The sequence below is a fragment of the Carica papaya genome, chromosome 7, assembly GCF_054855325.1.
Source record: "Carica papaya isolate Zhongbai chromosome 7, ASM5485532v1, whole genome shotgun sequence".
NCBI lineage: Eukaryota > Viridiplantae > Streptophyta > Magnoliopsida > Brassicales > Caricaceae > Carica > Carica papaya.
This window is the reverse complement of record NC_142315.1, coordinates 10,600,716-10,615,353: the sequence shown is the minus strand read 5'-3', so window position 1 is coordinate 10,615,353 and position 14,638 is coordinate 10,600,716. Positions and strand designations below refer to the sequence as shown.

Below are 14,638 nucleotides of genomic sequence, written 5' to 3'. Positions count from 1 at the left end.
ACAATTAATAGGTTCACAATGTCTAAAATCGTATCAACTGATACGTCTTCTAATATTATTTAGAATATCCTGAATCAAAATACTTCTAATCCAACAATCTTTACAATTCAAATTATTAACTTTTAAAAAGTTTAAACTAAAATTATTTTTGGTAAAAAAAAAAGTATAGGTAAATCTATGCATATTAATCTTAATTATTCATCCGTTCTACCTACAGTTTTCTAAACTGGTAATATATATATAAATACTTTTTTATATAAATAAAGTAGTAGAAATCTAGTTGTCTTTTAATTTAACTTACCAATTTTTATTTTACTCTTTTTACTTTATTTTTATATTTAAAAAGTTAAATTAAAAACTTTTAACAAAATGAAAGGGAGTAATTATATTACCTCAAGAAGTTCTACTATGTGGAAACGCTCTTTAACGTAACTTTAGCTTTAGGTGGTTGTGACCAAAAAATCACTGGTTTCACTTGGTGGGTCAGGAATGCTTGACTTATAAATTTATCCGGTAAACTATTGGGAGCTCATGTAACTCATGCCGGATTTATTGTATTCTGGGCCGCAGCAATGAACCTATTTGAAGTGGTTCATTTTGTACCAGAAAAGCCCATGTATGAACAAGGATTAGCTATGGAGCTTAATCGTGGCCTATCAGCCAACGTAAAATCCTCCCGAAGTCCGAAGGATGATTACACGGGTTCAACTTGGCTCTGTCTCTTGCTACGTTCAACTACACAAAACCTTTCGTCTGCCACTCTCACACACCTTAACCAGAACATATTTCTTGCTTCTCACCCTCAACAATACAGTCCATAAACCATGGAATTGGCCATTTCAGTCCGTACAAACCAGTTTGGATTCATCCCTACCAAAAGCATGGGTTCTCATGGCTATGGCTGTGTTCCTTGGTTCCAGCCGCAGACTCTGCTTCCACCAACTGGTGCCAACAGACTTCGAGCCGCAACCAAGATGGTTTCAGATGGCTATGTGGGTCAAAACACCAGCAAAAGCACCTTATTCTCTAACGCTAATAATGACAGGATGTACACAAGGCTTGATTCTTGTTTGGTCATTCCTCCGCCAAGAAACAGAAAGCCACGTGCCATCATCAAGTTCTTGGGTGGTGCCTTCATTGGAGCTATTCCTGAAGTTACCTACAGGTAACCCATTTCTAATTTTTCCTTTTACTTACCTGTCTGCGAGGATTCTGAGTCAGAATTCAATGTATGTGTGTGTTTTTTTTATGTAAATACCCAGTTACTTGAAGGAGCTTTTGGCAAAGGAAGGTTATCTTATAATTTCTGTGCCGTATAATGTGACGTTTGATCACGAACGAGCGGCTAAGCAAGTTTACGACAATTTCAATTCTTGTTTGGACACAATCCTTGCTTCTGGATTGCCGCATCTTAATTTGACGCCAGAAGATCTCACAAATCTTCCCCTTTTCTCGGTCGGTCACAGGTGAGCTTACTGTTTTACTGACCTCATTTATTTCTTAAGATAGTCCTGGAACCTTTCAAGCCAATGATTACGATATTTGAGACATCTAAGCTTTTCTTTACTGAATGAAGTTGATAACGGATGGCATGGAAATGGAAAATCCAAAGGTGGTTGGGATTATAAGAGTTAAAGTTGCTTTAAGTTCAAATTTATCCTTGGATTCATTCAAAAATAGAATAGTTATAGATTCATTTAATCAAGTACTAGTCTGGAACCAATTGAACATAGAAGACAACTGCGGAGTTGTGATGCAGTGGACTTTTTGCTTGTAACTGTGGCGTTTGTGCGCTAAGGCTGGTAGTTGTAGAGTTTGGTCTAGTGATGCCATTGTATTCATTCTGTTGTTTATTGGATTTCTTATGTGTTTTAGCATATCCATTTTGTGTTAGACGTCACTGTGATGGAAGTATGGTATGTGACTTCTATTACAATATATTCCCTTGTTCAGCAAAATTGTTATCATTTGCAAGTGGATCACTGGCTTTTAACGGGTGAATTTTTCTTTCCTATATTAATTACTAGCTTCTCTCATCAACAAGTCAACAGTTGTTCAGTTCTTTATGCTGACATATTTTATATTTTCAATTATTGTTACAGCAATGGTGCATTGCTCCAAGTACTTATAGGAAGTTATTTCCCTGAGAAAATACCGAAGGTCTGGTTTTCTCTGCTTTTCCAGCTCTTGAAAGATCTGTTCTATAAGTAGAAATTGTTGAAGGAACTTTCTTTGAGCAAGACTGACAAGATTATCTATTGTGAAAGGCTAATGTCATAATTTCATTCAACAATAGATCAGCAACGGAGGCAGTACCATACTTTGAGCAGGTAATATTTTTCCGTCATTATCTATGCATTTTGCTGGAAGATTTCTTCAATAGAATGGATTTGCAATCTCTGTACATATGCATATATGTATCTATTTTAGGTGTTTTTTTTTCTTTAGCATGTGAATAGGTTAGTTTCTTAACTTCTATCATTTTTATTATTTTTAGAACTATTTTCTAACTATGTTTTCCATCAGACGGGAGCAGAAAGTAGTTACCTTGTCATATTTCCTAGGATATTTTACTTCTCAAAATAAAAAATTTCCTAGGATACTTTTATAGTTCAGACATTTGCAAAGTCATGCTTGCAAATGGATTTACCAGTTTATATGTTGTTTTGGTGGTTGATAAGTTACTTGGATCTTTCCTATTTGTGTTAGATTACTGGCTTCAGTGCATATGCAGAGTGTGTCTTTTGCCTGTTAGTATTTTGTTCCAATCTTCAAGAATCTCTGCTAGGAAGAGTTTTTCTATCTTTATGACATGAGATGTGGAAATGACTTGGACATTCAATGTTAGATATTTTGAGAGATCCAAAGGTACCCAAAACTTATTGATAGCATAGTGTTTGTTGTTTTGTGAATTGTAAGCAATGTATAATGTGTCAATCAATGGGTGGACGCATTTCAGAATTAATAAAAGCAAATCAGGCATTTTCCGATCGAGTTCATTGGCATGGGTTTAAACTTTGCTCAGAGAGTAGATGTGCATTTATTGATTGGTTTAATAGGTTTCAGCACAAAGTATAGATCACTTCTAGGTGTTTTATCTAATTGTAGTTCCATACCTATGGTTATTTTTGTGACAGATAAGTTTTTTTTTGTCATTATATGCAGAATTATTAGTTTTTAGGATATTATTTTGTAATTTTGTAGGCTGTTTTCCCTGATTTTGATTTCTTTAACTTTGAACTGCTATATATTTTGATTTAAAAGTCTAGATAATCACAAATATCCTCTAGAAAACTAACCGGTTTATGTAAAATGACAAAAAATAACTACAGGGTACTAAACTAAAAAAAGTCCTGTAGGAATTGAAATGCAATTAGACTAAACAATTTAGGGTGAAACTGTATTGCACCCATTTAATCTGTAGGAGTCATAAATCTACTGTTTAGGTTTTCCAAGAGTTTAATCCTCTGCATTTGGTATTTCAACTGAACCATCCATGTCATTGTGAGATTAAAATCAAATGTTATCTAAGACTAATTCTGTGATGGTTATTTTATTATCAGCAATTAATTAAAAGTTTAAAACATGATCTTTTTTTCAAGATGATTTCTGTCTAACAGTGTTTTAGAACTGATGCGGTTATCTGCTGATATAGAACTGACATAAACTCTTATTGCTGAGAAATGAATGATCCAGTTAACATATCAAACGGGGAGAACTGTTATCTGATTACCTAGGCAAAGTGTCGTGCACAATACTTGATTAATCTAGCTGATGTTGTGAACTAAACTTTCTAGTGCTACTCTTGCAGTTGGGTCCCCTGGTTAATCAGACAATGCCAATTGTAGAAGCATCTCCAGTGAACTCGATTGTGAGAAGTGTCACAGGTGAATCACATCCTGGACAAATGTGGTGCTTATGCTAATGTAGTTGTAAACTTTTGGGGCTTTGCCTTTTCAGTTAGTTAGCTTAGATGGTAATGTTTCAAATTCCTCTTTATATATGCAATATAGGCTTTTTTTACAGTCCATTCGGTTGCACAGGAGATTTATGATATTCTTCTCCTTTCTGCTTCACATAGGCCAATATCCTCTATGAAAGCATAGGCTATTGTATCTGTAATCAATCCAAGAGCCCTAACATAATTTCACAGTTTGTTCAGTTAAATTCAATTTCTAGGATAGTTTCAATTGTCCCATGTTAAGTGTACGATCTCTACTTTTCTGAAAAGGAAATAGGTAGTTTTCCCAAATAGCTAGTATCTTCTCTGTTGAGTCTAAACACAAAAATACTGTTTGTCTCTTGTATGCTTCAACTTACAATTGGCTAATTGCTAAAAATATACAGGTGATGCATGGAAATTTCTACTTGAGACAGCTGGAGCAATTATTCTAAATAATGATCAGGAAGCTATCACTTCTCTGAATAAGTTTGTTGATCAGCTCCCATCAGTTTTTGATCAGGTGTTTTAATCTGTCTTCGACTTGTGACTAAATGTATTAGGCATGGAATTTGATTGCCTCTACAGTGGCCCTACTTAATCCCATCTTCTCACCGAAGTTATAATGTTGATTTCAATTGTTTGGATTTATTCAAATGGAAGCATAATGATCTGTTCAGCAGACATTTGCTTTATATTTGATTCATGCTTATTCTATTTTCATTCAATTCTTAAATCTTAATTACTTGATATTTAGAAATTAGTTATAACTTAATAGTTGATGTATGATTGAATCAGTTCCCCTCACATCTTTAATTTCACAAGATGGATTTGTATTTCAGTTGTCAAGGAAGAAATTGCATAAACACCTAACTGCAGGATATCAAAATTAATTTGGATAAAATGTCAATTTTCATTCAAATTTCTATCTTATTGGTAATATTTTCTCATTCTTATTTTATAGAATTGAAACTTGAACCAAATTCAAAATTAATTATTTCCTCTGTAGTTGAAGCCCCAATTGATTACCAGTTGGGGAAGTTCTATTGGCTTGAGAAACAGTTTTCCTCTCTTTTTTTTCTTAATTTTATATTTTTAACACTGTTGATTAGTAGTTTTTTTGGGATTACTTCCTAATACATGCAGCAAATTTATAGGTCAGGCAGGGGGTATCAGAGTTTAGCCCAAGACCTTCTGAGAATCGTGATTGTTTTAAGAAGTCCTACAATGTTCAACACACACTACTGGTACATATGATACACTGGATATTCTGTAGTTAGTGATTAAAGGGTGTGAATAGTTTTGACAATATTTGTCTGTATATGCTATTTCTTTAGGTGAAGTTTAGCTTCGACACGATTGATGAGACAGATCTTCTTGAAGAAACGCTGAGGCCTCGTGTGGAGTCCATTGGTGGAACACTTGAGAAGGTTCAATTAAGTGGCAATCATATTACACCATGTGTGCAGGTAATGCATATAAACTTTTCCCATATGCTTTTTCTCTTTTGGTGACCCAGCCTACTCAGTGTTTAAGGGTTGGGAGTGTAAAATTTGGTTCCATGTGGAAAAATACCTCTCTTCTGGGCATGCTAGTGTAGGAATGGACAACTTTCACTATTTTGGCAATTTACTAGTTAAAATTCTTCCGGCAAATTAAAAATTAAGCTGAGTGAACCTTCTTTCCCCTCTCTCAACTTCTCAACCTTTTTCCTTGAAAGAAAAGCAGCCCTTAGCCTTTGCCACAGAGTTTTCATAAACTAATGTTCAGAGGAAAGATGAAATGTGCCCTTCCTCTTTCTCATGTTAAAAGTATATGTTGATTAAGGTGAGGTGGGACTCTCTCTTTATTGTCTTAAAATTATATGTTGGGTAAGTTTTTAACAGAATATTCTAGAGGAATAACTGTATTCACTCAAACTCCAACAGAATATTCTGGAGGAATGTCTGTTTAACTAAAAGTTCATGCAGGTCTTTATAGTAGCATCAGAGTAGGATTTTGTTCTGCATTTTTCTTAGGGGACATCCATCATTCGCGCATATAGTGGGTCGCCATCATTACAGTGGGAACCCTGAGTTTTATTTTCCTCCCTTATTTTTATGTGGATGTTGATGTATATGACTTGTCCCAAAATATAGGTCTTATATAATGCATGGCAAACTGGCAATCTTTTGGGCTGCTGTACTGTGTAAAATATAATATAAATAGGAAGAAAATCTTTTTCTATCGGCTTAAGATTTATAATAATGAATTATCTAACTCTCTTATTTGACACTGTATCAGGATTATCCTAATTCAACCTTTTTTCTCTCCTCTATTTACTTATCCTTAGCTCAATATCGTGATGAACTAAAAAAATCCTGCATAGCATGTGAGGGAGCGTGTTTCTCCCCTCCTACTATTATTCTTAAGAGGAGGAAGTTTTACATTATTTGAACAACAACATCATTTTAATTTCTGAATGGAAAACTTCAAACTTCAAACTTCAAATTGATAAGTATGGTCATCCATCCCTGACATAAATATTTCTTCTTGGCTGCCCAGGAACTCAAGTGGCAAGTTGGTTATTTATATACCCCAGCAGATGCTATTGCTCAGGGACTCAAGACTCTTTCTCTAAATGAAACTAGAGCCCTTGCCAGAACCATCAGTAATTGGTTCAAGCACTTTGAGGATTGAAGTGCTAGATTCTTTGAAATCTTAGATTTTTGACTTTTTATTATAAATACAGATCAAGACATTGGGATACACACACATATTGCTATACACGTAGATGTCCTTTAAGTTTTGATACCATACCCATTCCGTAGAACCACTTTCCATGCCTAAAATAAGGATCTTCACCCGGAATTTATTTGTATGTCAGGCAAGGTCTTGTGTGCTATAAAGCAATAGAGAACACTGCCTCTGATTCACGGTTGTGGATGTTGTCTGCAAAGTGTTTTCTCTACTTTACTGGAATTTTGGAACGATTAACTGTCCATGTTTATACCAATTTAACCTCTAGCACAGACCAGTGTGCTGTTTTTATGAGATGTTAACTTGTGATTGGAAGGGAAATGACCAATTTCCTACAAACAGTACCTGGAATACCATCAGGGATATGAAGATGACAAGCAGGTGGAGCTCAGAGGCTCTGATCCAGAGCTCAGTTTCATTAATTCTTTACTGACATGCTTTATGAGAAGCTTTTAAGGATGCATTTAGGATCTGTTTGGTATATTGAATGTAAGGATGGAAATGCAGAAACTCTTTTATAGAAAATTGAATTAGTCTATAAAAAAAAAAAATTGTGATATTTTAAGCTGTATGATTTGTATATTGGAACAGTCATTTAATTTCTAGTATTTGGGTCGAAACTGAAATAAGACTAGATAGGAAGAGACACTACTTTTAACTGTTTCATTTATCAGTAATTGCTTGATAAATATGATAGTTATTATTTTTATTAATTTTATAATATTGTAAATTCGAGTTGGACTATGTGTGTCTACGTTAGAATGGAATGTTGGTTGTTAGAATATTAATTTTGTTATTATATTAAAAATTACATCTAAAACATAAATTTTTTAAAAAAACTCAAAAACAAATATAAAAGTTATTTTGTAATTTTTGAATATTAAATATATTTAAATAAAAATTGAATTAAATAGGGTTTTGTAAACACCTATTTCTAGTTTATAGAGATCAGATAAAGGGGAGACTTGAACTAATTTAAGTTGTTAGTTCTTCATTTAGAAGGTGTAGTATTTTACATGAATCATTTATTCTTGAGACTTTTAATATCAAGTAAATTTATGTGAAGGGGGGGATATGAATTTCAACATTGTTGATCAGTTCATCTTATTACATTCTTAGATATTAATATGCAAGGACACTACTAGGAAGTCTCTGACTAGTTCTCTCTTCCTTTTTTTTCTTCTTCTTCTTCTTCTTTGTCTTGCAAAATCTTTTGATCTCCCCAATATCCAAGAAGCAAACAGCCACTGCTCTTCCTTGGCCGCTGAAGCTGAATATCCAGCACTTGCAAGAGCCACAAGCAAAGTTATTTGAATTCAACAGTTGTCATCAGACTTTGGCATCCAGTCCGTTGATCCTACCTTGATTTTCTGTAACAATCAGACAGCTCTACCTCTAGCTTCCAATCTTCCGTTAACGTACCAAGCTCTTCCGTGATGACATCAATGCTGGTCGTGTCAAGCTTCGACTATATGATCCCACCACCAGCTTGCAGATCTTTTTACCAAACCTCTGTCTCCTAATCTTTTTCCTTAATCGTTCAAGATGTATGTTCATGACATTTATCATCCATCTTGAGGGGGAAGTATTGTAGTTCGTTAAATTTAATTAATTAACTTAATCTTCTCACTTACCATATATATAAATGAATAAGACTGTCTTGTACAGTGGAATCAATTTATACCCACAGCAATAAAATTACGAAAATATGACCTCAACACCACTGTTAACAATGCAAAACCAAATTGAGTGTTACAGATTTATCACTTTCAAGCCGTAGAATACAAAAAAGAAAAAAACAGAGACACAGAGAAATTTAGACTCAATGATGAATTACATCAATTTTTTCTTTCTTTTTCTCTCAAAAAGGGAAGAAGAAAAAATGGTAGAAAATTTGTCCATGAAGAGAATTGAAGACGAAAAGTGTATTAAGGTGTTTTTCGGTTTATGCGGCTGCGGCCTTGACTTTCTCAATGAGGTCTGCGGCGTCTTGAACCGTCGCAATATTCTCTGCTCCACCTTCTCCAATTGACACCCCAAATTGTTCTTCCAAAGCCATCATTATCTCCACCTAAACATCACCATTTCACTTTTATACACACATATTTACACGCATACATACATATGTATACACACACACACACACACATGCACATATATATATATATATATATATCATATGTATTACCGTGTCAAGGGAGTCAGCGCCCAAGTCAGCAAACTTGGTGTCAGGACTGACGGAGCTATCATCAATAGATAATTGCTTTGCAATGATGCTTTTCACCGTTTGTAGTGTCTCAGGTTTAGCCTACTCCATCATTAATTAGTAAAACTACTAATTACATTGATTAACATAATTAAAACAAAATTTTGTTGGGTGTTTGAGAGATTTACCAAGGAGCATGAAATTACAGAACTGGAATACCCAGATCGCTTTGAGCGGCCATTAACAGGTGTTGACAAGTAAATTTTTGGACTTCTCTGTTGCATTTTGCATACACTAATTATAAGGCAATTAAGCTAAAAAAGAGAAGTGCTTTTATAAAAAAAAAAAAAAAAAAAAGTGCTTAATTACTTACTGTGATAAGATAGGAGTTGGATTGGCGAGAAATAAAGGCTTTTGGCCCGAGATTAGACTTAGGGATTGTTGCCAAGGAACATGCAGCGGTGGAGAGAAAGGTGGCCATGATCTATATGTATATAATAATATTGTAATAATTGGGATAACAGATGTACAATTTGCTAACCATACACACATACATATACATATATATAGAGAGAGTCAGAGAACCGGCTTTAATGATGATTCCAATGCTACATTTTTTTGTTTTTATGAGTTGGGCGGAAGCTTCCACGTGTTATGTCTGCTTCTTGTTGTGATAAGCTGTTTCCAAAGCAGTTTAAAGGGTGCTTAGCCTATTTTCTGTTTATATTATACGTATATCGATATATAACAGCACCATTTACAAATAGGACTCAGTTTCCAAAACTTGTAAATAGATTTGGGTAAGGGGGAATAGATTCAGATCTTGCCGATGGCCTATTAGGGAGATTTGTATAATTGAAGCCCAATGAATCATGGTTTATTCCGGCCAATCTGAAATGGGCGGGCCACGAAGGGAGAATCTGGCCATTGTCCTCACACTTCCACCATCATCTAAATTTCTTTTTATATATGAGCCACCATTGGTAATTTCGTATATTTGGTATAAGCTGCATACACCGCCACACACACACATATATATATATATATATATATGTAAGTTTTGGCCACAATGTTAGTTTGCTTGTTTTAAATTTCTCAATATCCTTAAATCACATGGTGGATCAAAATCATAAACAACTCCATTAAATAATAAAATTAGCTATACAAGTTGGATATGCTACCCACATAAACTAAGCTATTCCTTAATTGAAAAAGAACAAAAAGATCACATCCTTTATGGCAAGTTTGAAAGTTATAATTTAATAGAAATATATTATTAACTTTTTTGTATTAGTATTTATATTAATGATAAAAATGATGACACGCAACATTCATGTTACTGGTAATACGACAACTGGTGTCTTGGCTGAAGGTAAGTTGTTAAAAGGAATATAAAATGATTATAAGTTTTATCTAAAAACCTATGTGAGGTCAAATGTGGTAAAAGAGTTCGATAATATAAAAAAGGAGTCTAAGCACATTACTTTTGTTGTCTAATATCAGTGTTTATTGCCATGTGTTCTTTACATGTCATTCCATTATACGATCATGTGATATCCATAAGCTTTTTGGTGGCAATCAACGAAATTCTCACCATTTGGATGTTATTTAAAGTTAAATTAGCTAACCATTGCCATATAGAGACTCTGTCTCCTTGATTAGTTGGATTCCTTATTCTCTGTTTTACGAACTCTTCTCTTTATCGATTCTTGAGCTCTTTTTAATTATTGTATCCACTTTTGATTCCCATAAATGATGCCAATTGATGATAAGAAAGTCTTGTGAAATATTGACTAAATTACATGCAGCATTCACATTATTACTAATTAACTTTATAGATTGTGTTTTTGATATGAATAACATATATACTAAAGGACATTGAGTTTATTTTAAGAGATTAATTCAACATTGATGCTAGTGAGAGAAAATTTCATGAAAAAGTGTAAAAATATATAAGAAAATCTAAAAAATCTTCCATTTACATTATTCTTTATTTATAAGAAGTCAATGATTATCTTTTTCTGTTACTACTTTTCAATAATGACTTGTAATTATTAGTAGTGAGAAATATTTTTATAATAATTAAAAGTTGAGAGACTTATAATATTTTGTAGTAAAGAAATATTTGTAAAATTTGATAACAAGAGATATTTAGTTGCCATAGTATCAAATGTTTATTGCCACATATTCTCCATATGTGCCAATTATTAGCAAATGATTATCTAAGGTTGACTTAATTTTTAATAATTTTTGAATTTGTAGCCTTTGACCAATAAATATTGAAAGATATGAGTGGGCGTAGTGGTCAAAATTAATGTTACCTTGAAAGTGAAGAAAAGATGTGTTAGAACTCTTGCTTAGATTTGTTTTTGATTAACTAATGAGAGAAATAAAATGTCTCATTTCTCTGTAATCTTGTCTTGAAATTAGCTTTGCTATACATATATATGTATATATGATATAAAGAGAAAGAGAAGTATTATATTGGATACGATTTATCGATGTAGGGAGTACCAACTAGAGAAGAACTTAGGAAGAAGAATTACGTTGATTTGAATAGCACAATGTATTTCTTCAAAAGATAGGTCATGCAATAACTTTTAAAGAAGACACAACTACCAGCAGTTATATTTTTCGACAAAAAATTCGACAGGTGGATGATCGACGAAGATGGTCGCGACCTTCAACTTAAGAGATTTTTAGTATTTATGGTGCAGGTACATCATTTTTTAAGTGAGTTTATATAAATGTTACATAGTTTCTATATAGATTAAAATAAATGAATCATTATTTATGTGTACTTATATTTAACGGTATTAATTTTTAATTAGTATTAAAGAAGTAATTTTTAATATATAATTTGAATATTTTTTTTTTTTATTAAAAAAACATTAAAATCAAGTATTTTAACCTTTCCAGGAGGATTGGTTGCAACTTGTCATTCACATCCATAACCCACATTTAAAAGAACATGTTTTGATATATACCACTCTAAGCTTCTAGAAACAAAAATTATTTAACAGAGAGAGAGAGATATATATATATATATATATATAGCTTATTTTGGATATTATATATTTATAGATGTGTATGGATGTACGTATACTGTTGGTGGCACAGGAGAAAAAACAGAAAGGAAATGGTCCCACCGCCACCCCCACTTATAACGGAAAGAGACCAAACATTTTCAAGGAAAAGGTTAATTTATTTATCCTAATAAATAATAATAATAATAATAATTGATGAACCAAAAAAAGAGAGTGAGGAGCTGCATTGATATATATATTTCAGCCTTCAATTTACAAACTATCTCCTACGTAGATATGTATCCAAAATTAACTACGGTGTATTATTGTAACCGGGGACCCCAAGTGGTTGGAAATATAAAATTTAATAAATATATATACACTATTTACTTAGATGTGCTTTCTTTAATTGTGAAGAATATTTATGTGCTATCTACGTAGAATAATATGCATTTTTGTAGACCCTCTTTTGTGGGTTTAATTTTGGACTACATGGCTTGGCTTTAGGGTTGAGTTTTATTAGTCTTTTAAAGGTTTGAATTTAATTTGTTTTTTTTTTTATAAAAAAAAAACAGTTTAATTGGAAAGAAAATACTTAATTTGGTAATTTAACCTCTGAAAATTTATATTTAATTAATTAGAAAATATGAAAAATTTATTAAAAATTAAAAATAGATATATTGTAATAAAATTTTAAAAGAGAAAGAGGGGGCAGGGAGTGGCAGTTGGCAGGCTTTTCGGCCGGTGGAGAGGGGCGTGTGTTGTCGCTGTGAATCTCACGTGGCAAACTGCCTCTGATTGGAGCCTTAAAAAACCTTATGCCTACGTGGGCATTCAATTGTCAGCAGCCGTTTGATTATCAGCCGTCACATCACCTCCCTCACTCTTTTGCAGGCGGTCCCATTTTCATAAATTATCTTTACAAATTAAATTAATTTATATAAACTTTTTATTTTTTATTAAGTCATTTTCATTTCAATTATTTAAAATAATTTTATTAAATAAAAACAAATAGATGCATACTATCTTTTTTATTAAAAAAAAAAAGCTAATTATTTATTTAACATTTTATCTTTTATACTTGATTTAATAATAAGAATCAATTTCTAAAAAATTTTAATTATTCTAGAATATATCCCCTACAACTTATACATACAATTATATATATATATATATATAGATTTGTGCTTTTTTTGGATCTCAATAAAATTGTTTATATTTTTCCCACGTCTTAAATTGGTCTAATCTAGTTCTTACAATTTTCTAACTAACAATATTTAAGTAATATATTTATAAACCATGCAAAACTTATCATTTTTAAGTGATTTTTTTTTTCCAACACCAGATAGTTTTTATTTTTATAGAAGTAGATAATGTATATATTTATTAATTAAATAATATATATACTTTAATCATAATATAGTATAAATAAATTTCAAATAATAATAAACGTAAGAGTACAATAAAAATTGAACTCGTAATATTTTATAAAAGTAATAAAATAATTTTATTATAAATTATAAATTATTTTTATTATACTAATAGACACAATATTAATTTCGTTTTATAAATTTAATTACTTGTGATTTTGTTGAAATTTTATCCATTGTCAAAGTTACGTAGTTATATTAGTTTTTTTGAGGATATTTGCTGGTATTTATTCTTATAAAAGTACATGCATACATAGATAATGGAGATCATGACTAAACAAATGAAAATTATAAAAAATAATCTAGAAATAATTAAATTATATCAAATGAAAAAAAAAATATATATATCACAGTAATACATCTAATAAAAAATAAAAATATATAATAAAATAAAACACATGATATAAATACTTAATTATTATATTGCAGGATAGACATGAACATGTGACCGAAAGATACTTGGTATCTATAATCATATTCTATTAACTTGATTAGTTATAGTATATAGAATATGATTCATCCGATAATTACGAAGACACAAAACATAGATATATGGTGAAAAACACATAGCATTGTCATATAACAATTAAATACCACAACAAAAAATATACCATTGGTGGTAATTCTTTTATATTAACTATTGAACATAGTCATGGCACTCCATTACTATTAACATATGTAATATCTTTATTTTCAATAATTTTAGTTAAAGCTCTTATACTAAAAACAAAATCGATCTGACATATTATAAAAGCAGCAAAACTATAATAAAATCTTATTTTCTTTCTACTTTCATTAATTTACGATCAACTATTTCTTACTTTTAGTTTATACCTTTTTAAGTTAAGTGATGTGATGTCTCATATGAATAAAAATCAAAGATAAATGTTTGTTTTTGTTATTAGGTAATCTTATGCTAAGCCGTTAAACATGTAGTATGCATATGTTTGGCTTGAATCTAATTAGGTCTAAGACTCAAATTTTGAATAATTATGCCTTAGTCGAAGTTTAACACTGATTTTAGTCCAAGTTTTGGTTAAAAAGATAAAGTCAAGCAATAAAATGTTTTCTTGGGCTCTCAATTAGTATACTTTTATTAGTTAGCCTTTTCTCCATTTTGATAACGTCAATGAAGTACTAAATTTGTACAAAAACACTACAAATACTAAAAATAGAAATAACTAATCCATATGGTATTAAACTACAACTTACGTTAACACATAAATATTTTGATGCAATTTCTCCTTGTAAAATATAAAAAACTAAAATTCCTCTCTTATCAAAAACTGATTTAGTG

General features: G+C 31.6%; 2 protein-coding genes across 2 annotated transcripts; one reads left to right on the top strand and one right to left on the bottom strand.

Moving 5' to 3' along the window:
• The first annotated feature begins 683 nt into the window (after window positions 1–683).
• On the top strand, window positions 684–6,975 carry LOC110812055 (initiation factor 4F subunit (DUF1350)). Its single transcript, XM_022038721.2, has 9 exons — window positions 684–1,165; window positions 1,263–1,466; window positions 2,103–2,160; window positions 2,268–2,330; window positions 3,812–3,887; window positions 4,348–4,463; window positions 5,098–5,187; window positions 5,278–5,409; window positions 6,485–6,975. The coding sequence occupies exons 1-9, from the start codon at window positions 825–827 to the stop codon at window positions 6,617–6,619; spliced, it is 1,215 nt and encodes a 404-aa protein (XP_021894413.1). The 5' UTR covers window positions 684–824; the 3' UTR covers window positions 6,620–6,975.
• Window positions 6,976–8,282: 1,307 nt separating this feature from the next.
• Window positions 8,283–9,472, bottom strand: LOC110812023 (uncharacterized). The gene is made up of 4 exons (XM_088207681.1): window positions 9,259–9,472; window positions 9,074–9,160; window positions 8,868–8,987; window positions 8,283–8,750 (listed from the first exon to the last, which is right to left on the bottom strand). Exons 1-4 carry the CDS (start codon window positions 9,364–9,366, stop codon window positions 8,625–8,627), a joined length of 441 nt encoding a protein of 146 aa, XP_088063807.1. The 5' UTR covers window positions 9,367–9,472; the 3' UTR covers window positions 8,283–8,624.
• Between the last annotated feature and the right edge of the window lie 5,166 nt (window positions 9,473–14,638).

What these genes read in the sequence shown, in the direction of transcription:
- LOC110812055 (XM_022038721.2), top strand. Translation starts at nt 825, where the DNA reads ATGGAATTGGCCATTTCAGTCCGTACAAACCAGTTTGGATTCATCCCT. An exon ending in CTTTTCTCGGTCGGTCACAG is followed by an intron (nt 1,467 to 2,102) that starts GTGAGCTTACTG and finishes TTATTGTTACAG; the next exon opens with CAATGGTGCATTGCTCCAAG. An exon ending in TCCCTGAGAAAATACCGAAG is followed by an intron (nt 2,161 to 2,267) that starts GTCTGGTTTTCT and finishes CTATTGTGAAAG; the next exon opens with GCTAATGTCATAATTTCATT.
- LOC110812023 (XM_088207681.1), bottom strand. Translation starts at nt 9,366, where the DNA reads ATGGCCACCTTTCTCTCCACCGCTGCATGTTCCTTGGCAACAATCCCT. An exon ending in CCAACTCCTATCTTATCACA is followed by an intron (nt 9,161 to 9,258) that starts GTAAGTAATTAA and finishes AAAATGCAACAG; the next exon opens with AGAAGTCCAAAAATTTACTT. An exon ending in GCGCTGACTCCCTTGACACG is followed by an intron (nt 8,751 to 8,867) that starts GTAATACATATG and finishes GGTGATGTTTAG; the next exon opens with GTGGAGATAATGATGGCTTT.